This window comes from Eschrichtius robustus, chromosome X (assembly GCF_028021215.1).
Source record: "Eschrichtius robustus isolate mEscRob2 chromosome X, mEscRob2.pri, whole genome shotgun sequence".
In the NCBI taxonomy this organism is placed as follows: domain Eukaryota; kingdom Metazoa; phylum Chordata; class Mammalia; order Artiodactyla; family Eschrichtiidae; genus Eschrichtius; species Eschrichtius robustus.
In genome coordinates, this window is record NC_090845.1 from 39,529,286 (window position 1) to 39,555,734 (window position 26,449).

Consider the following 26,449-nt stretch of genomic DNA (forward strand, 5'->3'; position numbering starts at 1 on the left):
ATCATCCAACCAGCTATGAAACTACCCAATTATACTATCCTTAGCTCACATTCCTCCACCTTATTGACAAAAATTTTGTGAGAAACATGTCGAGTGGCTTACTAAAATCAAGATATATGGTTGTCTACAGAATTTCCTTCATATGCCAATATGGTGATTATATCAAAAGAGGAAGTTAAGTCTGTTATTACTTGTTTTTAGTTGCTAGAGAGGCTGGCTACATGGAGGCCTCTACTCCCATCCCAATCCTTTTCACTAAGACTCCTGTAGTCAGAATTTTATATTTTGGGACCTCCTATTCCTCTGAACTCTATTTCCTCTTCTCTGAAGTAGACCAAAACTGTGAGGGTAACTGAATATGCCCAACTTTTGCTTCCTTAGCCATTGGGAACCTTAAGATGAGATATTCCTTTTATTCTTTTTACTTTAGGTCTTTCTAAACAGATGAGTTCACAAGTATTTTTAAATTTTAAGAGAAAAGTGTCAGCATCATCTAAGATCAACACTGCTTAAAACTTTAACCCTAAAACAAACAAACAAAAAAACACTTCAGCCCCTTCGGAAAAGAGAATGTACACTCACAATTCAAAAACCATGTAAAGCATTCCATCTGAGCTATATGTCTCCAATAACTCTACAATGTGGGGATGTTTCAGCATATGACAGATACTGGCTTCCCGCTTTAGATCTGCAAAACAAACACATAACATTTTGTTAGGTAGGATCAAAAGACAATCAGAGTGAATGATGAATGAATGGATGTGATCTATGGTAACATGAAGACTTCTCTAACTATAGAGATGAAATCCCCCATTCAAGCTAAGCTTAACTTTTTGCCCTTTAAAATCTTTGACAATATAACTTGTTCGTATCTCTTGCCAGCTTAAATCTATATACATTACAGAGTCAGCTCTTATTAATAAGAAATGTAAATAGCACAAATACTTTCCTCAAACTCTTGTAAACAGGTTTCAAAATTTATAACTCTTTCTTGATCAGCTAATAAGTAACTCAATTTGCTGTCTTGAATTTTACTTCTTTTTCTTAATTTTCCCTAAATTGCCTAAGAATATGATGTTTATTCTTTAGCCTAAAATCTAGCATTTATAGACACACATCAGGGAAGTTACATGGAATAGGGGGCAAAAAAATAGTATGGTTAAACAGAAAAGGCACTACTCCCAACGTCAAAGTCAGAATTTTTTTTACATCATCTATAAAATGTGCTGGATAATTCAGGACACTACCCACAGTGTTATTTTCAAGAACAAATTCAGATAATGTAGGTAAGACTACTGTGTAGGTTACACAATACTATTTGGAAAATAAAAGTGTTAATATCCTCATTGTCATGCTCATCACCATTATCATCATCATCATCACCATCACACAAAAATAGTTTAGGCATAGGTATCACTTGCCATGTCTACATGGAACGAGATAATTAAAGCCTTCCTGTGTTAACAGTGCTGGAGTTTTACCTGCTCGACAATGAATAAAATCCAATGAGACATTTTTATATTTGGAAGTAGAAGGGAGACAGGTAAAGAAGGAAGGTTAAGGATATATTGCACAAAGCAGAAGAGATAACATTATCTCCTCTCTGATTTGCTAATCCAACTTAGTCTTGTCAACAAGAGCAATGGCTGCAGAAGGAACCTTAGAAAATTTACACAAGGTATAGGTGAGGAAAAGAAGTCAGTAAATATGACAAAAGAGAAGCCACCAGAAAAGGAAGAATCAATAATACAATATTAAGAAAGTCAAGGAAATAAGGAGAATTAAGGCATAAGTAGTTGGAGAAGGCTGAGAAAAGGCTGTAAGATTCAACCAGAAAAGACCATAAATGTTCTAAGATCAAATTCTGTGGAGAGGTCAGGTTCAAAGTCAGGATGCAGACAACAATTATATAATAAATTTAGATTTATTGTATCTCTCACTGGTCTAAGTACTTAATATGGTCATTGTCATTTAATGTCCCAACAAGCCTGTGAGGTAGGTATTTTACAGATGAGGAAACTGAGACTTTGAAACTTGTTCAAGATCACATAGCTATTACAAGGGGTAGGTTTTGAGCCCTGGCCTGTCTAACTCCAAAGTCAGTCCTTCCACGATGCCATGGTGTGTTTAGACATGATCCTGGTAATAAGGAAGGAATAGCAGGGTCAAAGAAGGTTTGATTTGTTTGTCTGTTTTTGCAGTTGTTTCAAAGAGAACACTGTGTGTTTGTAAGTGGCAGTGATGAAAATCCCATAGGATCTGGAGTCGGAAAACTTGGTGCCAGTCCAGCCCCTGTCACTACTACTTGCCAGCTGACTGCTAACCTCTACAAAATGCCTTCCTTATGGCAAATGAAATGGGGGACGTGATAGGTCATGCAGGACCTACACAGTCTACAACTTCAGAGGGCAGCGGCAAGATTCAAATGAGAGAATGGATGTGAAAGGACTGTGTTGAGTGCAGCACTGTGGGGCTGAGGGGGTTAAGGTGGCTCAGTGTTCATTGTGAAGGAAGAAATGAGAGACACATGAAACATGGTCTCCACCTCCAGGAGAGGAGAGGTGTGAATAGGTGTGGCTTTTGCGCTGGGAAGTCATAACTATGGGGAAGGCTTTTGACAAGCGCGCTGGAGGACCAGGCTGAAAAGCCAGACGACATAACTCAGATGCCTGCACAGTTTTTTCTCTCCCTTTAAGATTGTTCTGCCTTCTGATTCTATGAAAAGCTTAGGAGTTTTAGTACTCATTTTAATGTTTATCTCCAGCTTCTCGTTTTACTGGAAGTCACCCTTTTCATATCTTCTGTTTTCACCTTAGTTTCTCTCTTTCCATTCCTTCCTATTCTGCTAAATGTCTGATTTTAATTCAGTGCTCTGACACTGGAGTCAAGAAGTAAATAGAGATTTAGTGTTTGCCACAGCGAAAACTGGTCTTTTCTTCTCTTTTCAGTTTATTTTAAATTTTGCCCCTTTCATGTAGCTACAGTGTGTTTCAACCCGCATATTCACCATTTGTCATGTGCCACATTTGTCATACTGAAAAATCATAAGTAGAAACGGATGCTCTAAAGACCCCTCTCTTTGACACGCACATGTCTGCTTGGTATACAGCTGAACATGCTCCTGGTCTAGTCTCTTATCATTTTACCCACGCTCAAAATGAAGGAAGGATTGCTGGGGACCCTGCCTTCAAAGATTAAAACAATTTAAATATCACCAGATCTGACATTTCAGGGACTAAAATCTGAACACTGATTGAATAGCACAAAACTAACAACATAAAAATGTGCTTGAACTTATAAGGGCAATGATGCAAAAGATGGCCTACATCTAGGATAGCTGTGGCACCATTTTCCATAATTCAGGTATCAATTATATGGGTGTATTAAATAGCACAAATAGAAAATCACAGTTTACAAAACATGAATGCACCATATATGCATTCAAACTATAGATTCCAAGAATGTTAAGCTCAAAATGTTTGTTTTAGATGTGAATGTGAATTAAAGATGTATGTATTAACTGCTATTAACTTCTTGCTGATATAGCAAACTAAAAACGTATTTTCCTACAAATCATCTCATGAAGCAGACTAGGAAGGAATTCGAAAGTAGGTGATAATATAATAATATGATTTGAAATTGTGATTATCTGGCTGCTTATAGATACTAGCTCAGAACATTCCTATGAGTCACCTGACCCACAGTTACCATGGCTGTTTTGAAGTTCTACTTTATCTATAGTGACTGGTAACTCCTCCACTCTTCCTTGTACTTTTTCATTTTGTAATTTTGCAGGGAAATTTTTAAAGATTTACAAAATAATCTACTTCTATGTTTAGTGCCCCTATATTTAACTATGTGCCTATATTTCATCAATTTATTTTCTTTTAAAAGGGGCACTAGTAATATGGAAAGTAATATTTGATCTTCTGATCAAAATTGGAGAAACACACTTCAGTTGAATCAACACACTATATGGCATGAGAACTACTACTCCTACCAGTTTCCTAAGAAGTTCGAGCTGTCCAACAACAGTAGAACAACTATGTCCTCCAGGGTCTACCTTTCAGTCTGCCCCTCAAATGAGGGAGAGTTAGGAAAGCTGTTTCAGACAGTCTGTTTTAAAAAGAATTTTCCTGAAAAGCATTTATTATTCATTTTACTATTAGTTGTTCTTGGAATAGGAGAATTTTTCATGCTACCTTTTAAAAGTCAGATGCCACTTTCAGAGTGCCACGATTCTGTAGCAAGCTAATTTGACCATGGGGTCAAAAATAAGTTGGGTATTTACAAATGTGACTGAGGAAAGGAATGCTTTCTGACATTCTTAGCATTGGAGCAACAATCTCATCCTTAATATCTGAGCTTTAAAGGTCAAATTTAAGAGTCAGCTTTCACAGAATCATTCAGTAAGGATTTAGTTCAGCATCATCCAACAGAAATATAATGCAAACCACATATACAATTAAAATTTTTTCAGTAGCCACATTAGAAAGTAAAAAGAAACAGGTGAAATTTATTTTAACATATTTTATGCAATCCAATATACCCAAAGTATTATTATTTCAACATATAGTCACATTAAAAAGCATTAATGAAATATGTTACATTCTCTTTTTGTACTAAGTCTTTGAGCTCCAGTGTGTTTTATACTTATAGCACATCTCAGTTGGGAGCAGTTGTATTTCAAGTGCTCAGTAGCCACATGTGGCTACTGGCTACCAAATTAGAATGGTGCAGCTCTGGATAAATTGACTTGCTTTAATTATTATCCTCTTAATTGTGAGTTCTTCTGTGTTTCTTATACAACTATCTGTAAAGTCATTCAGTCATTCCAAAAAGAATCTAAACAGATTTTTTAAACCATTTTTTTAAAAAGTGAAGTATAGTTAATTTACAGTGTTGTGTTAGTCTCAGGTGTACAGCAAAAGTGATTCAGTTATAAATATATACATATATATATTCTCTTTCAGATTCTTTTCCATTATAGGTTATTAGAAGATATTGAATATAGTTCCCTGTGCTAAACAGTAGGTCCTTGTTATTTATCTATTTTATATATAGTAGTGTGTACATGTTAATCCCAAACTCCTAATTTATCTCTTCCCCCCGTACCCGCTGTTACCCCCTCTGGTAACCATAAGTTTGTTTTCTATGTCTGTAAGTCTATTTCCAAACAGATGTGTTTTTAAAAAGCACTTCCATAGAAGTAAACTCTACAGCTTTTAATAACCCAAATCCATCACTTAATAACTAAATCTGGAATTTCTTCACTATTGTTAATCTAAATCCTTTACTTGTTTGGTAGTTTTTAATCGTTTTATCTTGCTTAATCTACCAAACACAAAAAGGGTAGTCAACATCCACTGTATAGCAGCCCTTTGGACCCTTCAAAATTTATTGAATGACCTTAGACTATGCAGCACAATATCTGGGATTTTAAGTGTCCCTCTGTAAGTCCTCATTTAATAATTATAATAACCCTGTAAGTATATCTAGTTTCACTTTACAAGGGAAGAAACTGAGGCCCTGGGTTCAGTGAGATACATAAGCGGTTGAGATCACACAAGTAGTAAGTAGAGGAAGCAGAGCTAATAACTGAAGTCCAGTGCTCTCTACATGATACCACAATGGCTCCTGGGGCTATAGTTTTTATATGTGCCCTTAAGATCCAATCATATAACAGTGTTAATGTGGTAACACTGACTTGGGTGACAAGCTATCAAGACTGCTACAGAACCAGCATATTTCAGCTGCACTGTCACCAGTGATAATCAGAAATTAGACACTGATTTTTTTTACTAATAAACATATAAGTATTCTCACTTGTTTCCAAAGAACTTCCACTTTCTGTTAGAAACTCAATAGTTAAAATGCACTAAGAGCTGACCCAGGCTCCAAATGCACATAAAGAATGTTCCAATCTAGTCATAAAATAATTAGGACAAGTATTAATGTGTTCATCTGAATCAATATTAATAACAAAATAGCTAAATGAAAGTCATTATTGATTCAACATTTTTTCCTTGGTGTGCTGAAATTAATGACCATGTGATATTTTAAGAAAGGGATCCAAGCAGAACTTTGGAAGGATTATAGCAGCCAAGTCAAATTCTGCTGCTGAGCTCAACCTTTATCTAACAACCAATTTGAAGACTAAAGATCCCAGCTGCCTTTGGCAATAATACAGGTCAGGTTGGCTTTAATGAGGCCATCTTCCTATAAATCAAGAAAGTTGACCTTCTCAACTAGTGGATGACCAGAGGCCCAGACAGGGCACCACACCAATCTGGGTTAATGGGAAAGTCATTATTTCTTTGATCTTTTACACATTTTACTAGCACATTTTATTATCTTTTTTCACATACAAACAGAAATCCAAGCAGCTTCTAATTTCTTTGAATTCTTGTCCATTTAATACAATCTTATGGCCTAAAATCTCATCTGTCAGGTGGATAAAGAAAAGAAGGAGCATACCATTAATTGAGGATGTTTGACCGATGTAAATTGTTCTTAAATAGGCAAATATATTAGTTACAAATCAATCTTGACTACATTAAGCATTTATAAATTAATGGGGTTTTGGTAATATATTTCCCAAAGAATTTACAGTTCTCATAAGTGTAATAAATTTATTAAAGCAGCCTGCCCAGTTGAATACCAAATTTAAACTAAATTCAACACTATATTTGATGTACTGTCAACAACTATCAGCAGGAAATTATAATAAAGCCAACTGCTGTAAGGACTACTTGTCTTCCTTCTCACTCTTCATTAGGATGAGTTTGGTAAATAATTATCTAAAGTGTCATTTATTTCCTAGGGACTTACATTTAAAACAACTCCAGGTCATTCTTAATCAATATTGAAGTACTATAATACATTTAGCTTATTAATTAGATATTAATAAAGATTACAGGTGACCTATTCAATGATCTTTATAATATTTATCTTCTGAGGTGTTAAAATGTCCTGAAATAAGAACATGTGCTTCAAAACTATCTTACATAAGAGCCAACGTTAGGTTAAAATAAAACCAGATCACTTGTCTCTTACAAGATATAACTCTGAGTCATCTATTCAAGGAGTTACTCAACCATGAATTTGGTGAGAATCTGTTCTGAACTCAACTAATAAAAATAGAAAGATGTTAATTACATGGATAAAGGAAAAAGGCAGAGATGACTGAAATCCAAACCACATAAAGTTCCAGCATTAGAGTTTTTCTCAAATATATGAAGGACCATTATTAACATCATATTTTGCACATGATAAAAGTAGAAATACAATGTCCTAAACACCTCTAGAAGGTACAATTCCTGGGTTGCTGTTCATTTTGGGAAATGTAAACCAAAAGAGTTTTACAAAAAGGGAGAAAGATGGGGGCATTTTACTCTTATAAAACCCAGACAACTATTTCAAAATGGTACTCCTAACTTTATAAAAGAAAATTGGAGGTATATCAGTTTATACCTCAATTGCTTTTCAATATTAAAGTCTTAAAAAAGAAGTATATGTTCGGAGCTGAAGGAACTTTGTGGGATGATAGAATGTATATATTTAAACTCACTGTGGCACATTCACAGAAAGACAGACAAGATGAAAAGGCAGAGGGCTTTGTACCAGATGAAGGAACAAGATAACCCCCCCCCCCAAAAACAACTAAATGAAATGGAGATAGGCAACCTTCCAGAAAAACAATTCAGAATAATGATAGTGAAGATGATCCAGGACCTCAGAAAAAGAATGGAGGCAAAGATTGAGAAGATGCAAGAAATGTTTAACAAAGACCTAGAAGAATTAAAGAACAAACATTTAGAAGAATTAAAGAACAAACAAACAGAGATGAACAATACAATAACTGAAATGACAAATACACTAGAAGGAATCAATAGCAGAATAACTGAGGCAGAAGAACAGATAAGTAACCTGAAGACAGAATGGTGGAATTCACTGCTGCGGAACACAATAAAGAAAAAAGAATGAAAAGAAATGAAGACAGCCTAAGAGACCTCTGGGACAACATTAAACACAACAACATTTGCATTATAGGGGTCCCAGAAGGAGAAGAGAGAGAGAAAGGACCCGAGAAAATATTTCAAGAGATTATAGTCAAAAACTTCCCTAACATGGGAAAAGAAACAGCCACCCAAGTCCAGGAAGCGCAGAGAGTCCCAGGCAGGGTAAACCCAAGGAAAAACACGCTGAGACACATAGTAATCAAATTGACAAAAATTAAAGACATAGAAAAATTATTGAAAGCAACAAGGGAAAAACAACAAATAACATACAAGGGAACTCCCATAAGGTCAACAGCTGATTTCTCAGCAGAAACTCTACAAGCCAGGAGGGAGTGGCATGACATATTTAAAGTGATAAAAGGGAAGAACCTACAACCAAGATTACTCTCCCCAGCAAGGATCTGATTCAGATTCGATGCAGAAATCAAAAGCTTTACAGACAAGCAAAAGCTAAGAGAATTCAGCACCACCAAACCAGCTCTACAATAAATGCTAAAGGAACTTCTCTAAGGGGGAAACACAAGAGAAGAAAAGGACGTATAAAATTAAACCCATTACAATAAAGAAAATGGTCATAGGAACGTACATATCGATAATTACCTTAAACGTGAATGGATTAAATGCTCCAACCAAAAGACAAAGGCTCATTGAATGGATACAAAAACAAGACCCATATATATGCTGTCTACAAGAGACCCACTTCAGACCTAGGGACACATACAGACTGAAAGTGATGGGATGGAAAAAGATATTCCATGCAAATGGAAATCAAAAGAAAGCTAGAATAGCAATACTCATATCAGATAAAATAGACTTTAAAATAAAGAATGTTACAAGACACATGGAAGGACACTACGTAATGAGCAAGGGATCAATCAAAGAAGAAGATATAACAATTATAAATATATATGCACCAAACATAGGAATACCTCAATACATAAGGCAACTGCTAACAGCTATAAAAGAGGAAAATGACAGTAACACAGTAATAGTGGGGGACTTTAACACCTCACTTACACCAATGGACAGATCATCCAAAAAGAAAATTAATAAGGAAACACAAACCTTAAATGACACAATAGACCAGAGAGATTTAACTGATATTTATAGGACATTCTATCCAAAAACAGCAGATTACACTTTCTTCTCAAGTGCACAGGGAATATTCTCCAGGACAGATCACACCATGGGTCACAAATCAAGCCTCAGTAAATTTAAGAAAATTGAAATTGTATCAAGCATCTTTTCTGACCACAATACTATGAGATTAAAAATGAATTACAGGGAAAAAACCGTAAAAAACAGAAACACATGGAGGCTACACAATATATTACTAAATAACCAAGAGATCACTGAAGAAATCAAAGGGGAAATCAAAAAATACCTAGAGACAAATGACAATGAAAACATGACAACCCAAAACCTATGGGATGCAGCAAAAGCAGTTCTAAGCGGGAAGTTTATAGCCATACAAGCCTACCTCAGGAAACAAGAAAAATCTCAAATAAACAATCTAACCTTACACCTAAAGGAACTGGAGAAAGAAGAACAAACAAAACCCAAAGTTAGCAGAAGGAGAGAAATCATAAAGATCAGAGCAGAAATAAATGAAATAGAAACAAAGAAAACAAGAGCAAAGATCAATAAAACTAAAAGCTGGTTCTTTGAGAAGATAAATAAAATAGATAAACCTTTAGCCAGACTCATCTAGAAAAAGAGTGAGAGGAGTCAAATCAGTAAAATTAGAAATGAAAAAGGAGAAGTTACAACAGACACCACAGAAATACAAAGCATCCTAAGAGACTACTACAAGCAAATCTATGCCAATAAAATGGACAACCTGGAAGAAATGCACAAAGTCTTGAAAGGTATAAACTTCCAAGACTGAACCAGGAAGAAAGAGAAAATATGAACACACCAATCACAAGTAATGAAATTGAAACTGTGATTTAAAATCTTCCAACAAACAAAAGGCCAGGACCAGACGGCTTCACAGGTGAATTCTATTATTTAGAGAAGAGCTAACACCCATCCTTCTCAAACTCTTCCAAAAAATTGTAGAGGAAGGAACACTCCCAAACTCATTCTGTGAGGTCAACATCACCCTGACACCAAAACCAGACAAAGACACTACAAAAAAAGAAAATTACAGACCAATATGACTGATGAATACAGATGCAAAAATCCTCAACAAAATACGAGCAAACAGTGCTTCCCTGGTGGCGCAGTGGTTGAGAATCTGCCTGCCAATGCAGGGGACACGGGTTCGAGCCCTGGTCTGGGAAAATCCCACATGCCGCGGAGCGACTAGGCCCGTGAGCCACAGTTGCTGAGCCTGCACGTCTGGAGCCAGTGCTCCGCAACAAGAGAGGCTGCGATAGTGAGAGGCCTGGGCACCGCGATGAAGAGTGGCCCCCACTTGCCGCAACTAGAGAAAGCCCTCGCACAGAAATGAAGACCCAACACAGCCATAAATAAATAAATAAATAAATAAATAAATAAATAAAATTTAAAAAAAATACTAGCAAACAAAATCCAACAACACATTAAAAGGATCATACACCATTATCAAGTGGGAGTTATCCCAGGGATGCAAGGATTCTTCAATATACGCCAATCAATCAATGTGATACATCATATTAACAAACTGAAGAATAAAAACCAAATGATCATCTCAATAGATGCAGAAAAAGCTTTCAACAAAATTCAACACCCATTTATGATTAAAAACTCTTCATAAAGTGGGCACAGAGGGAACCTACCTCAACATAATAAAGGCCATATACAGCAAACCCACAGCAAACATCATTCTCAATGGTGAAAAACTGAAAGCATTTCCTCTAAGATCAGGAACAAGACAAGGATGTCCACTGTCACCACTATTATTCAGCATAGTTTTGGAAGTCCCAGCCACGGCAATCAGAGAAGAAAAAGAAATAAAAGGAATACAAATTGGAAGAGAAGAAGTAAAACTGTCACTGTTTGCAGATGACATGATACTATACATAGAGAATCCTAAAGATGCCATCAGAAAACTACTAGAGCTCATCAATGAATTTGGTAGAGTTGCAGGATACAAAATTAATGCACAGAAATCTCTTGCATTCCTATACACTAATGATGAAAAATCTGAAAGAGAGATTAAGGAAACACTCTCATTAACCACTGCAACAAACAGAATAAAATACCTAGGAATAAGCCTACCTAGGGAGACAAAAGACCTGTATGCAGAAAACTATAAGACACTGATGAAAGAAATCAAAGATGACACAAACAGACGGAGAGATATACCATGTTCTTGGATTGGAAGAATCAATATCGTGAAAATGACTATACTACCCAAAGCAATCTACAGATTCAATGCAATCCCTATCAAATTATCAATGGCATTTTTTACAGAACTAGAACAAAAAATCTTAAAATTTATATGGAGACACAAAAGACCCCGAATAGCCAAAGCAGCCTTGAGGGAAAAAAACGGAGCTGGAGGAATCAGACTCCCTGACTTCAGAATATACTACAAAGCTACAGTCATCAAGACAGTATGGTACTGGCACAAAATCAGAAATATAGATCAATGGAACATGACAGAAAGCCCAGAGATAAACCCACGCACCTATGGTCAACTAATCTATGACAAAGGAGGCAAGGATATACAATGGAGAAAAGATAGTCTCTTCAGTACGTGGTGCTGGGAAAACTGGACAGCTACATGTAAAAGAATGAAATTAGAACACTCCCTAACACCATACACAAAAATAAACTCAAAATGGATTAGAGGCCTAAATGTAAGACTGGACACTGTAAAACTCTTAGAGGAAAACATAGGAAAAACACTCTTTGACATAAACCACAGCAAGATCTTTTTTGATCCACGTCCTAGAGTAATGGAAATAAAAACAAAAATAAACAAATGGGACCTAATGAAACTTAACAGCTTTTGCAAAGCAAAGGAAACTACAAACAAGACGAAAAGACAACCCTCAGAATGGGAGGGAATATTTGCAAATGAATCAACAAAGGATTAATCTCCAAAATATATAAACAGCTCATGCAGCTCAATATTAAAAAAACAAACAACCGAATCAAAAAATGGGCAGAAGACCTAAACAGACATTTCTCCAAAGAAGACATACAGATGGCCAAGAAGCACATGAAAAGCTGCTCAACATCACTAATTATTAGAGAAATGCAAATCAAAACTACCATGAGATATCACCTCACACTAGTTAGAATGGGCATCATCAGAAAATCTACAAACAACAAATGCTGGAGAGGGTGTGGAGAAAAGGGAACCCTCTTGCACTGTTGGTGGGAATGTAAATGGATACAGCCACTATGGAGAACAACATGGAGGTTCCTTAAAAAACTAAAAATAGAATTACCATATGACCCAGCAACCCCACTACTGGGCATATACCCAGAGAAAACCATAATTCAAAAAGACATATGCACCCCAATGTTCATTGCAGCACTATTTACAATAGCCAGGTCATGGAAGCAACCTGAATGCCCATCGACAGACGAATGGATCAAGAAGATGTGGTACATATATACAATGGAATATTACTCAGCCATAAAAAGGAACGAAATTGGGTCATTTGTTGAGACGTGGATGGATCTAGAGACTGTCATACAGAGTGAAGGATCTAGAGACTGTCATACAGAGTGAAGTAAGTCAGAAAGAGAAAAACAAATATCGCATTTTAATGCATATATGTAGCACCTAGAAAAATGGTACAGATGAACCGGTTTACAGGGCAGAAATTGAGACACAGATGTAGAGAACAAACGTATGGACACCAAGGGGGGTAAGTGGCGGGGGAGGGGTGGTGGTGGTGGGATGAATTGCGAGATTGGGATTGACATATAAACACTAATATGTATAAAATGGATAACTAATAAGAACCTGCTGTATAAAAAAATTATTTTTTAATTAAAAAACCTCACTGTATATATATTAAAAGTCTTTGGACTGTACACTTAAATAAATTTTTATTCAATAAAGTTTAAAAAAGAAAAAAGTTATTGCAGTAAGATAGGAATTCAACTAATATGTCTAACTAAAAAAATGTTATTCACATATCTTGTATTTTACACTTTCCTAAATATGTTATCTACACAGGTTTCCCCCACTACCCGAAAGTAGAGTGTTTCTATGAAACCTTCTATATGCCAAAATTACATGAAGTGAAGAAGCAATTATCTTTTTTCATAAAAGGAAAAATTCTCTTCAGATTTTTTTTCAGTAGTGCAACCAGGTACTAATGTAGGTCTTTTGTAAAAGCAAAGTGGTGTGACGTGAACTTTCAACAAAGCAGGGGATACCTGTATTTACCTTCTATTTTTACTTATTTCCAACTGAGGAGTTCAACAAGGATATGTGGTAGGACAGGCTTCCTTACTAACCACTTCCTCCCACACTTCCTTTCCGCAGAATGGGGCCTGCCGAGGAAATACTGCCAGCAGGACCAAAATTCTCCCCAGAAAGCAATTTATAGTGTTTAATATATAAATAAAAGAATGACTGAGGCCAAAATTCTCTATGGCATAGTGAAATAAGTATCATAAAAAAATTTTGTTTAATAATATGAGTTTCCTGCACCCAGCAGTAGAATCCTTCTGTAAACAAACCTCATGATAGGAAAAAAACCAGATTTATAGCAAAAACTAAGTACAAATGTATGACACTTATTTTGAAAAGGATCAATAAAAACAACTAGCTAATAGTTTTGATAAATAACAACTTGAAATTCGGGATAATGCATAACCCTGGAGACTCATGACCTCAACTGCCAAAATTATTTCTATATTTTATTTTGTTGGTCTACTGCCCAAATCCAGATTTATATGGATAGCTGCAAATGGCTAAGGGGTATGTGTACCTTTAAATCGTTTCCTTGTAATCTTAATTTAAAAAAACTAATCAAGCAGCTTCAAAGAATAGTAGTAGAATCACTGATAGTAGTTGAAAGTGGCAAAGAGGAAAGGATGCTTTCTGTACACAGTGAAACTCTGGACTAAGGAAACATGGGGAATTCTGAAAAGGCCATATTTCTCCTTGTTTTAATAAAATTTTAAGTAAATAATACACTGCTTTACCCTTAGAATAAACTATCTTCATTTAATCTTTTCTACAAAACCAGGAAGTAGCATACTTAAGTATCTGAAAAAGTGGAAGCTCTCTAGATCAGCAATTTTTAACTTATTTGGCCAGAAACCATTTTCTAAATCTGTTACAGTGATAGAGATAAAGATTTTGTGGTAAAATTTAAGAGAAGGAAAAGCCCAAGGGATTGATCTAGAAACTGATGTCCAAGGATCAAGATCATGACAGGTAATCATCTAACCCATCTCATGGAGGCCACAAGAGCACTGTTGAGACTGGAAAGCCAAAGAAGCTAGTGCCTCCTTGTACACCCGTATAATGGGCACAATTTGAGGATAACCATTACTTAGATAAAAAAGTAAGTAAATCCCTCATATTATTTTAGCTTCTTCCCCAAACCTAGCTCTGTGAAACGCATGAAACTATCACAAAGTGTGCTTTTCTTCTTTTTTTGAAAAATTACAGAACATCCTCTTGGGGACATTCCATGTGGCCCAATTTCCTGTTTCCCATCTTGATATCAAAACAGTATAAATTGTTTACTTATTGGAGTATAATGTTTACACACATAAAATAAATATACTTTATATTTATGCTAAGGGGTTTCCCTATTTGTTGTAGGTTGAATGCCAGAATATGTATTTCCTTACTCTTTAAAGAATGTACATTTACAATCAATCTACCTTTTTCTTGATGTTTTTCTCAATAGCTCTTTTGCCATTTCATCAGACTTGGAATGGGTAAAACAAACGTTTCCTTAAAAATTGAGATAGCAACAGAGGCCTCTAGCATCTGATCCACATACAGTTTAGTGCAATCCCAGCAAGGCAGAGCCGGTGAAAACAAGAGAAGGAAGTCAGGTAGGGCCTTAATCCCTCTTCACTTAATCATTTGTCACTTAGTAACAAAAGGCCTAATTCATGTCTCAGTATTTTGGGAAACAAATACAAACAATTCCTTATTCAGGTCATTCTAGATAATGGTTTATTTCATGTAAGTGACTTTTCCAGAAAGAGTACCAACACATCCTAGTTTGCCCAGGACTTTCCAGTTGTAGCACTGAAAGTTCTGTGTCCCAAGAACCTGCCCTCAGTCCCAGGCAAACCGGGATGGTTGGTCACCTATTTCCACAGATCTAGCACTTATCCTTTCAAATGCTAACACTCTTCTGTCCGGAGGCAGTTATGATATAACAGAGCAACAGATCTGTAGTCAAAAGGCCTGTCTTTAAATGTTATCTCCATCACTTAGTAGCTGTTATAACTCTAAACATCAGTTTCCTCATCTATAAAATGGAAAAAGTAAGAGAATAGCTCCCATACTGGTTGTAGTTAGCCCTGGATGATTAATAAAGTAGGTGAAAGTGCTTGCCATGGTGCATGACACAGAGCATGTGAACAGTAAGTTTTGTTTCCTTTCCCTTTGACCATTTTTGGTGGAAATAATTCTTTCCTACCTTTACCAAATGGCAATCAAACCAAGTTTGATGCCAAGAAGTTGGCAACGTTAGCACCCAATTACTAAACCACACTACTGCATAGTTCTAAACCTACTTTTACTTTGAAATTTTTCATCTACAGTTTTTTTGGAAACCATGTAATATAGCTCATAAGGAACTGAATCTGAAGTTGACCAAAGAATTATTTGGGGGGAAAAAAGTAAAAAGTAGGTATAGTTGAAGTGTCTAATAATGACACTGGTTAAAACAAAAGTAAAACAGAACCCACATAGCTGCATGTGTGTGACCTACTGACTACTAGCATCATTATTCTTCTAGACAACTCCTGGAGTCATCCTCACACCAGCTACTACTTCTCCCCCACTTCCTATATGCAGCTGCCCAAACCTGCCCATTCTATTTCTGCAACACCTGTCAAAACAATTTGCCCCTTCCTGCACTTAGCCTAGCTTCAGCCCTCATGGATTCTTGTCTGGATCACGGCAAAGATCTTCTAATGGGTTTCTTTACCTCCAGTTCTTTCTTTTCATTCTACTCATTAAACTGTCATCATAGTTTTATTCTAAAACAGTTATTATCAGACTTCCCTAGTGGCACAGTAGTTAAGAATCCGCCTGCCAATGCAGGGGACACGGGTCCGAGCCCTGGTCCGGGAAGATCCCACGTGCCGCGCAGCAACTAAGTCCATGCGCCACAACTACTGAGCCTGAGCTCTAGAGCCCGTGAGCCACAACTACTGAGCCCACGTGCCATAACTACTGAAGCCCGTGTGCCTAGAGTCCCTGTTCCGCAACAAGAGAAGCCACTGCAATGAGAAGCCTGCTCATCGCAACGAAGAGTAGATAGTCCCCGCTTGCCGCAACTAGAGAAAGCCTGTGCGCAGCAACAAAGACCCAACGCAGCCAAAAATAATAAATTTTAAAAATAAATTTATTAAAAAATAAAATAAAATAAAACAGGTATTACCATATTACTCCAAAAACTTCATTGCTCTCCATTCTATATACCAAGATGTTATAATCCCTCAGCTCCACTTGGAAAGCCTTCTAAAAATGATTTTAAGTCAAACAACTTAACTGGGGTCCACAGAGCTATTTAGCAACATAATTGAGAAAGGAACCTAGTTCTCCTGCTTCTTAGTCAAGTAATTTAGGTTTACCTTTTTCTTTTCCTTTTCTGGGGGGAGGCTGTCACACATATTACATTCCTTTCTAACTTCTCCCATAATCCTCCCTGACCCCCATCCTGAACTACCTGCAGCTACCGCAACACCCACTCCACCCGCCCCCTCCCCCATGCTCTCTGTGCTCTTGAAAATGCTGCTCCCTCTGTTTGATACTCTGTATGCTTCCTTCTCTGCTGAAAAACACCAACTCATTCATCAAAATTCTGTTCACACTTTGCCTTAAAGTTCGCCTCAACAGTCTCCCCAGCTGAGGTAGGCATACCCCGCTGTGATCTTACAACAGCCCCTATACACACCTCAGTATTTCAGCATTTCCCAAACTGTACTACTGCTGGTGATTTATATTCTTGCCAACCCTGATGGAAGGCAGCACCAAGCACACAGAACTCACTCAGCCAACGTCTATTACGTCTTCTGTCTCATATATATATATATACACACACACACACACACACACACACACACACACACACACACACATATATCACTGAATCAGAGAGTTTTAAGAAATGGGACAGGGCTTCCCTGGTGGCGCAGTGGTTGAGAATCTGCCTGCCAATGCAGGGAACACGGGTTCGAGCCCTGGTCTGGGAAGATCCCACATGCCGCGGAGCAACTGGGCCCGCGAGCCACAATTACTGAGCCTGCGCGTCTGGAGCCTGTGCTCCGCAACAAGAGAGGCCACGATAGTGAGAGGCCCGTGCACCGCGATGAAGAGTGGCCCCCGCTTGCCACAACTAGAGAAAGCCCTCGCACAGAAACGAAGGCCCAACACAGCCATAAATAAATAAATAAATAAATTTTTAAAAAAATTAAAAAAAAAAAGAAATGGGACAGTAAAGGAGCCGTCACATGCTCCTCTACAAAATTTGAGACACTCTACTCCAGGTAGCATATACATACTGACTAAAGCATTTTCAGAGAGTGACCAAAAAATGCCATCTATGTGCAGATAACTGGGTGCTAACGTTATTCTGTATATTGTATTACCACAACTTAAAATGAAAAACTTCAAGGTACTCCCACTACTGAGTACACTGGCTTAAAATAAAAGTAATGTATGTCTAACATTTCTATGTCACTGTAGAGTATATGTACTATATTATTTAATATTATAAATTACATGGCCAAAAAAGTCTTCTCTTGAAAGAATTCTTAAGATTTAAAGTTCCATGTAAATTTTAACAATTTCTTAAGTCCATTTATATACATGGATCTTGCCTTTGGTTATTTATTTAGGAGTAATTTTACTAGGTTAAATGATCACATAATTCCAAAAGAAGTAGGTTTATGAAAAGAGCACATCTAATTTTCTTCCACTAGAGGACACTAAAGATCATATTATAGCTAGTTAGACAAATAATATCATCAAGATCTCTGGCTATAGAAAATAATATTATTAGTCTTCATAATATAATACACAGATGAGAAGATTATTTGCCTTTGACATGTCTAACAACAGCAATAACCATCACCTAACATTTTCTGAGTCAGACTCTATGTATTTTAGATGTGTGGACTCATTTAACCCTAACAACAACCCTAAGAGGTAGATGATACTCATTTTACACATGTGGGAATCTGAGGCAGAGAGCAGTTAAGTAACTCATTCACAGAACTAATGAACTGCAGAGCAAGGATTTGAACCCAGGCAGTCTGGTCCCAGTACCTATGCTCTAAACACTCTGCTATACTGCTTCTTAGGTCTACAAGTACTCAATTCTGAAGATGAAATTTATAGCTAAGCTATTTGTATTATTTCTAAAAGCTGAAATATAAAGTCTCGATTAAGGTTCAATCAGAGCAAATTTCAGTAATAAAATCCTAATACCTTTCAAAAAATTCTCAGTTTAGTCCTTTCAATTCAAGTCACCTGATTATATCTTTGAAAAACTAGTTTGCTGTAAGGTGCAGAATCATTAAAAATACAATGACTAGGCAGGGCTTCCAGAATGGCTGTGTGAGCGCAGGGAAACCTCCCCCGTGGAGAGACATATATTAAGCTGGTCAAAACTAACAATCATTCAAAGTCTCTGGAGATTGACCAAAAGGCTTACAACAAATTGAGAAGCACTTATTCAATAAAATCTACAGAAACTCCATAAGAACAATGGCAGGCTGTGGCATTCAGGATAGGGACTGCACCTGTGGCCCCATAGCTCTGCCTGAGGAGGAACTGTTCGAAGCGGCTCAGCAGCTGTGTATAGATCAGCTCCTTGAGATAGAAGAGCTATTTGGGGTGGATTTCACAACTGGTAAACATCGGCAAATCCCATTTTCCACAGTTCCATGCTGTGGAAGGCCTATATTGAGTGGGTGGTAGAAGCTGGATGGCAACACTTATTTCCCACTCCCAACTCCAGCTAAATACAGATTATCCAGGTGGGGCAGCTGGTAAAGAGTATAGTCAGTCCCCCTTTCCTGCACTGCTCTGTGCTGCAGGAGAGCCATAGAGGTGGGCTCGGCAGCCCAGTGGTAGCTCCCATCTCCTTCAACTCCCTAGGCTGAAGAACTAGTCCAAGTACACTTAGCATCTGGTGAACAATGGCTTTGATGTGGAAGATCCATATTGAGTGGTAGTAGCAGCCAGGAGGGAGCACCAGTTCACATCCCCTCCTCCAAAAAAAAAAAATCCTGTACAGCCTTGCTCCATAGGGAGGATCTGGGTAGAGCAGACAGTGAGGAGGAGTTCCCCTTTCCACCCAGCTCTTGCTCCATAGCAGAGATTCTGCTCAGGGGAGTGTATGGCAAGCCTCACAGACCAGCAAACCCTTCCCCTGACAAGGGTCTCAACTTTAACGGATCGGAATATGGAGCAAGTTATACCACAAGGCATTGTCAAAAACAATAGAGCAATCACTAGCGATTAGTACAGTGTGATGCCAAAAGAGGTAGATCATCTTAATGGGAGATCAGGGGAAGAGAGTGTCAAAGAGAGCCCAATTAAAGCCATAGTCATTCCTAACGGTCAGGAAGGTTGTGCACATTCTCAAGGCTGCTCCCTCTGAAGAGAGACATCAGACGTTGCACTGAACTGGCAAGTCACTAAACAAATAAACAACCAAACAAGAACAACAAGCCCTGGAGTGTGGGAGGGGTGTTGGTATCCAGAGCTGCTGTAACAAAAAGTTGAGATGTACAAAAGACAGGAAAGTGTGACCCTTGTACATGTTTAAAAAAAAAAAAAAGTAGAAAATAGAAACTGCCTTTGAGGGGGCCCAGATGTTGGACTTATCAAAAAAGTTCAAAGGAGCTATTATAAATATATTCATAGAAGTAAATGAAATTCATGTTTAAAGAATTAAAGAAAGATGTTACGACAATGTCTTATTAAATAGAGAATATCAGTAAAGAGAAATTACAAAAAAAGGACAAAATTTATATTCTACAGTTAAAAGTACAATAACCAAAATGAAATATTTATAGAGGGGCTCAAAAGTAGATTTTGAGCTGGAAGAAGAATCAGCAAACTTGAAGATAGATTGATAGAGACTATACAATCTGAAGAATACAGACTAAAAAAGAATGAAGAAAAAATGAACAGAGTCTCAGAGAAATATGAGACACCATTAACACACTAACATATGTATAATGGGAATACCATAAGGAGAGGAGAGAGAAAAAAGAGCTGAAAAAATATACCGATAAAAAGATTGAATAAATTAATTAATTAATTGGGGAAAACAGACAAACCTCCCATGTAGAAGATATTCAAATATTAACCAGGTTATCTGATTCTATTATTTAAGACTTCATGAATATGTTTCTCTATGTTCATCCCAATTGCCACTTGGAAGTCAACTGAGGCCATCATTTATCCTGTCCAGGTTATTGCAAAAGCCCTCAAATCTCATCCTCAAATTATGGTCAAAGTTTCTTCTAAAACTAAAATTCAGTCATATCTGACTATAGGTCTCCTACCCTACACTCAAACTCTATTCCCCTTAGATGTGGCTTATTGGTCCATTTGGAGCTTTTCAGAATCACTACAGTACTTATTTTTAAGAAGAGGTCCCTGGCCCATACCCCATACCTACTAGATTGGACCCACTGCGGAAAGAGGCCAAAGACCAAGTAGTGCTTTTAACAAGCACCACCCTCACTCTCCTCCCCCACAATTCTTCTGTACAATAAAGAATGAGAACCACAATGAACAGGCCCCTGCTTATGTCTTTATCCTTAGCTCCTGTTGCTCCCATAAAGTTTCAAATGGTGATCATGATGTGACCACAGTGGGCTATATTGTAGGAGAGGATAACCAGAGATTCATACAATATAATAAACAAATGCTTATAATGATTTAGGGAATCATAATTCAACTGTGTGAATAAACCATTAATTCCATTTAAACACGGTGGTCTAAATGCATGCATTTCTCTTCTACCTCTTGAAGCCAAACTAGTATTTCAATAAACGTATTAAAAAGACATGGACACACAAAGATAAAAAGAATGAGAGGGCTTCCCTGGTGGCGCAGTGGTTAAGAATCTGCCTGCCAATGCAGGGGACACGGGTTCAAACCCTGGTCCGGGAAGATCCCACATGCCGCGGAGCAACTAAGCCCGTGTGCCACAACTACTGAGCCTGTGCTCTAAAGGCGGCGTGCCTAGAGCCCGTGCTCCACAACAAGAGAAGCCACCACAATGAGAAGCCCGCGCACCGCAACGAAGAGTAGCCCCCACTCGCCGCAACTGACTTCCAAGTGGCAATTGGGATGAACATAGAGAAACATATTCATGAAGTCTTAAAGAGAAAGCTGAAGCACAGCAACGAATACTCAATGCAGCCAAAAATAAATAAATAAAATGAATAAATTTAAATTAAGAATGAGAGAGGAGGCAACAGCACACTAGGTAAGTAAACAAAATCTCAGATGGTAGAAAGTAAATGGACAAAGTTAGCAGATCAGAGAAAGCTGAAATCCAAATGTGACAGCTATTAAGATGTGACCCTCAATCTCTTATTCCAGGGATTGTGACTGACTGACAATCCCAGGTGCAGGACTATGAATCCATCACTGTGTTTCCATCAACACCATGCTTCCCACAGGCTACTCTCAGCCATGACTAAAAGTAGCAGGACTATTAAGGCAGGCTCATCTTTATGAGATATGGGACTCTGAAGGCCCATATTGGCTCAAGGACTCCCAATAGGCCTCACCAAATCTTTCTTGGAAGAGTACCTTAATCTAAGATTTTTCCTACCCTTTCTCCTCCAAAGGAGTTAGACCTGCATAACCTGTGATGGCTCTCCCAGCCTCCTTTGGCTTCCTCTCCTTTCATTTTTGCTTACAGGTAGTTTCCCAGTAAATTTCTTGCATATCCAATCCTTTCCTGTCATATAATTTTCGTAGAACCTGAAGTAACACACCAAGCTTGCACAAGGCAAGACAGTAAGAAGCAAGCTGATAAGTCTACCAAAATGCTCCCAAAAAGATTCAGGAAATGGAAGCAACATGTATCTTCGAAACCAGGGGTATACAGTGGAGCAGACAACAGGAGGATTGGCTGAACCTTTACAGGAGCAGTTTGACCCTCGATATCCTTGACCAAGCAAATTATCCCTCTCTTACTCTTTGGAGACTTTAGACACCAGACTCATAGCTCACATCAAAATGAAGTGCTGTACTTAAACAGGAGGATTAACTGTAAAGTTCATGTGTTAAATAAATAAGCATGTTAAAATAAAGACCCTTACCTCCTTCCCCGACTTGGCTCCTGGAACTATTGCAATCAGGCTTAGACATGAATACCCGCCCCCCCTCCCCCCCCATACACACACCCCTAGCCCAAGGTATAAGATTGAAAGATTGTTCTCTGTCAAACTGATCTGCTTAAGAACAAAACACCTACAGATACTGACATCCATGGGGCTCTTGAAAAATGGTCCAGTCCTTGTTAGATCACCTGTAATTAAATTACTCATGTACAGAGTTTCCAGGCAACTGTTTAAGACTTCCTTCTTAAATATAAAAGAACAGCCAAGGATCACCAGACATTTGCGGAAAGCCTCTAAAAGGAAAGGGACTAAAACAAACAAATAGAAAAAAACATTTCCGAGGAAGCCATTTCCAGTATAAGCAAAGCAAATAAAATTTCAAAAAATATACTATTTTGAGATAGGTAAGAATGATATGAAACCTATGAAACAAGAATAGGAAACTATATAATACTAATAATTTAAAAGAGAAACATTCAGGGGTACAAAATAAGCCCTTAAAAATAGAAAATGAGAGCCAAAACAGGAGACTCAAATAGAAGGGTTATAAGATCAAGTTGCATAAATATCTCAAAGTAGAACAAAAACACAAAGAGATGGAAATAGAGAAGAAAAGGTTAGACATAAAGATCAATCCTGTGAGCCCTGACCCTGATATTAATTTGAATAACAGCAACTCCAGAAAGGAAGAACAGAGAAACTGGAGAGAAGGAACTTGTCTAAGAAATAATACAAAAAAATTTCTCCAAAGAACAACCTTCCAGATTTAAAAAGATTTCTAAGAACCCAGCACGACTCTTAAAAAGGCCCACACTAAAGCACAGCACTGTGAAATTTTGGTATACTAGGGTAAAGAGAATATCAGTAAAGTTTTCAGAGAAAGAGAAAAAGGGCCAGGCACTGTTCTAAGTGCTTTATTTTTGTTAATTATTCTTCTCAATAACTCTAGAGGTAGGTAAGATTATTATGCCCATTTTTAGATGAGGAAACAGGCACAGAGAGGTTATGTGACATTCCCAAGCCACACAGCTGGTAAGTAAGACGTGAACCCAAGCTATCTGACTGTATAGTATAAGCTTTTATCCATATGATATACTTCCTCAAAATTCTAAGAGCAAGCTACTTCCAATCTAGAATTCTACACCCAGCCAAACTATCAGATTGTTGAGTAGCATAAAGACATTTTCAGATATCTCAAAAAATATACCTTTCCTCCAGAAGATACTGAAGGACATACTCTACCAAAATGAAGATGAAAACTGAAAAATATAGGAAATCCAGGAAACAAGGAATCCAGAACAGATAAAGGGCAAAGATAATTCTCATGATGATAGTCCGAAAGGCCAAGACTGCAACCAATTTAGAATGAAACAGATGAAGGGCTCAGGGAGGGAGCTCTTTGTTGCCAAGAAAAAAAATGTGATAAATTATCTGATGGGGTTAAATGTACTGAGAGAAGTTATGTATAGTTCGGTGGGGTACTCTGGGGATGAATTAGCTATAATACATAGTAATGAAGCAATGAAAGAAATAAGTTAACTGTTTACCTCAGGTATAACAAATTGCACAAGAAATATAATCACATTATATTAATGCCTCAAATATGAATAATGTTTTAAAAATGGGGGAAGGCAAGTGAGGAGGGACAGAAGGTAACAGCATAAGAGAGCTACATCTTTCATAATAGTAAGTCAATACTGATAATATCGAAAACTATAAAATCAAGGAAAAGAAATATAAGCATATAGTGTTACTAAAGAAATAGCAAAAACTGCTTACAGTGGTTGCCTTAGATAATAAACTGGTGGTGTTGGAATGAATTAGGACAGAAACTGCCTTTTGTTGTTATTAAAAGTAGTATGATTTCACTTCTAAAACCTATATTTCTTATATTACTTAGATAAAAGTAAAACTCAAATACATAAAAAACCAGAATAGACCTTTATATTTAATCCATCAGAACTCATACATTTATGATTATTGAAGAAAGAGGAGACATTAAGTAGAGATAAGATTGGTGAGATTTTGAATATTTACAAATTAAAAAACTAAACAAAACAAAAACTACTACAAGGAAAAAGTAAATGCTGTTTGCTATAACAGTCACTAGGAAAAAATATACAAATCTGTTAAAGATGGGGAATAAATATATAGTTATCCATTTTTAGAATTTTCATTTCTAAAGTATATACCAACAAGGACCTACTGTATAGTACAGGGAACTCTGCTCAATGTTATGTGGCAGCCTGGATGGGCGGGGAGTTTGGGGGAGAATGGATACATGTATATGTATGGCTGAGTCCCTTTGCTGTACACCTGAAACTATCACAACATTGTTAATCGGCTATACTCCAATATAACATAAAAAGTTAAAAATAAATAAATAATATAGTGTACTTTTTTCATTGTTCCCTAACCCACTTCTTGGGCTTCAAGGTGCATTTCAACTTATAGGGAATATATTATCCATATCTCAAGAAAAAAGTGTAACAATGAGTTTCAAGTGATTTGGGAAAAAATATGCAATTGGTTGCATTCTCCCACCAATTCCCTATGACATACTGAACTTTAGAACTGTCGGGGCTGGGTGCAAACATTTTCTTACACAGTTGTCAATCCACCATTCACTGAATATTTATCCATATATACACACACAGATATCCACACATTTAAAATACAACAGAACAGGGACTTCCTTGGTGGCACAGTGGTTAAGAATCTGCCTGCCAATGCAGGGGACACGGGTTCAAGCCCTGGTCCAGGAAGATCCCACATGCCGCAGAGCAACTAAGCCCGTGAGCCATAGCTACTGAGCCTGTGTGCCACAACTACTGAAGCTCGTGCGCCTAGAGCCCATGCTCCACAACAAGAGAAGCCACCCCAATGAGAAGCCCGCGCACTGCAACAAAGAGCAGCCCCCGCTCACTGCAACTAGAGAAAGCCCGCGTGCAGCAACAAAGACCCAACACAGCCAAAAATAAATAAATAAAAATAAATAAATTTTTAAAAATAAAATACAACAGAACAAAATACTTAAGACATAAGACAGAAAAGAGAGAGAGTACAACTGTGAACTAGGGTCCTTAGAAAGTCCATTTTTCTAACTGAAACTACTAAGGTGATACCAGGGATCTCTAGTAAAAAGCTGAACACCAGTCAAGGCTCTCCTCTTTTTGGGGAATTGTTATTTTATATTTACAAATTATAAAGCTCCTTGAACAGGATAACAAAGCTGATGTGATGTGCTGAAGCTGCAAAAGCATATCACCACCAACAAAAGGAAGCAATTTCAAGCTGTTTTGTCTTTTGTTTAAACTTCATTTATTAGGCAATTTAGTGTTTGTTCTCCTCTATAATATTAAAAGAAAAAAATCTTTTGGTAAAACAATAGAAATTTTAAAAAGCATTACCTAAACCGTAGTAAGACTCATTCAGGTCTTGGATACTGTGAACTAAATATAAGGCTTTTTTTGTCTGTAGACTGATGGCTCTCTCACTTTAACATAAGCATTCATTTTATACTCTCCCAACTTATATGTCATTTGATCCACTGGTAATGGAGTACTAAAAACCACAGTTAAAATTGGTTTTTTCCCCTGTTTTATTTCTTGGTTAATTACAAGGTTCAAACAGACCACTAGAAATAACTTCCTTTTAAAATTCTCAGTTTTGCCCATTTTTATTCTCTCTTTTAAAAAAAATATGGCATGGGTCTCATGAATGTCATTAGTTGTGATGCCTGCTGAGAGAAAATGCTGATTTTGTGAGCATGGAATCAACTTTCTGAATTAAAAAGGTTTTTGTGAGGGTACTTCTTACATAGTATTTATTTTCTCAGAAGCTTTCACTGTAGGAAATGCTTTAATTAATGTGATAGGTGCCAGATTACCAAATCCACATTTATGTAATGAAATCATATGAAATTTCTTGAAACACGTCCCTTCACTGTTCTCAGC

The 26,449-nt window shown here is 37.2% G+C and overlaps 1 protein-coding gene across 8 annotated transcripts in view; it reads right to left on the reverse strand.

Moving 5' to 3' along the window:
* The window catches only part of CASK (calcium/calmodulin dependent serine protein kinase), a 396,439-nt gene that overhangs the window by 230,459 nt on the left and 139,531 nt on the right, over positions 1-26,449 (reverse strand). For all 8 annotated transcript variants that reach the window (XM_068532540.1, XM_068532538.1, XM_068532536.1 and 5 more), the window contains exon 3: positions 583-688. In XM_068532540.1, coding sequence (XP_068388641.1) covers positions 583-688 — 106 coding nt within the window. The remainder of the gene's footprint in view (positions 1-582; positions 689-26,449) is intronic.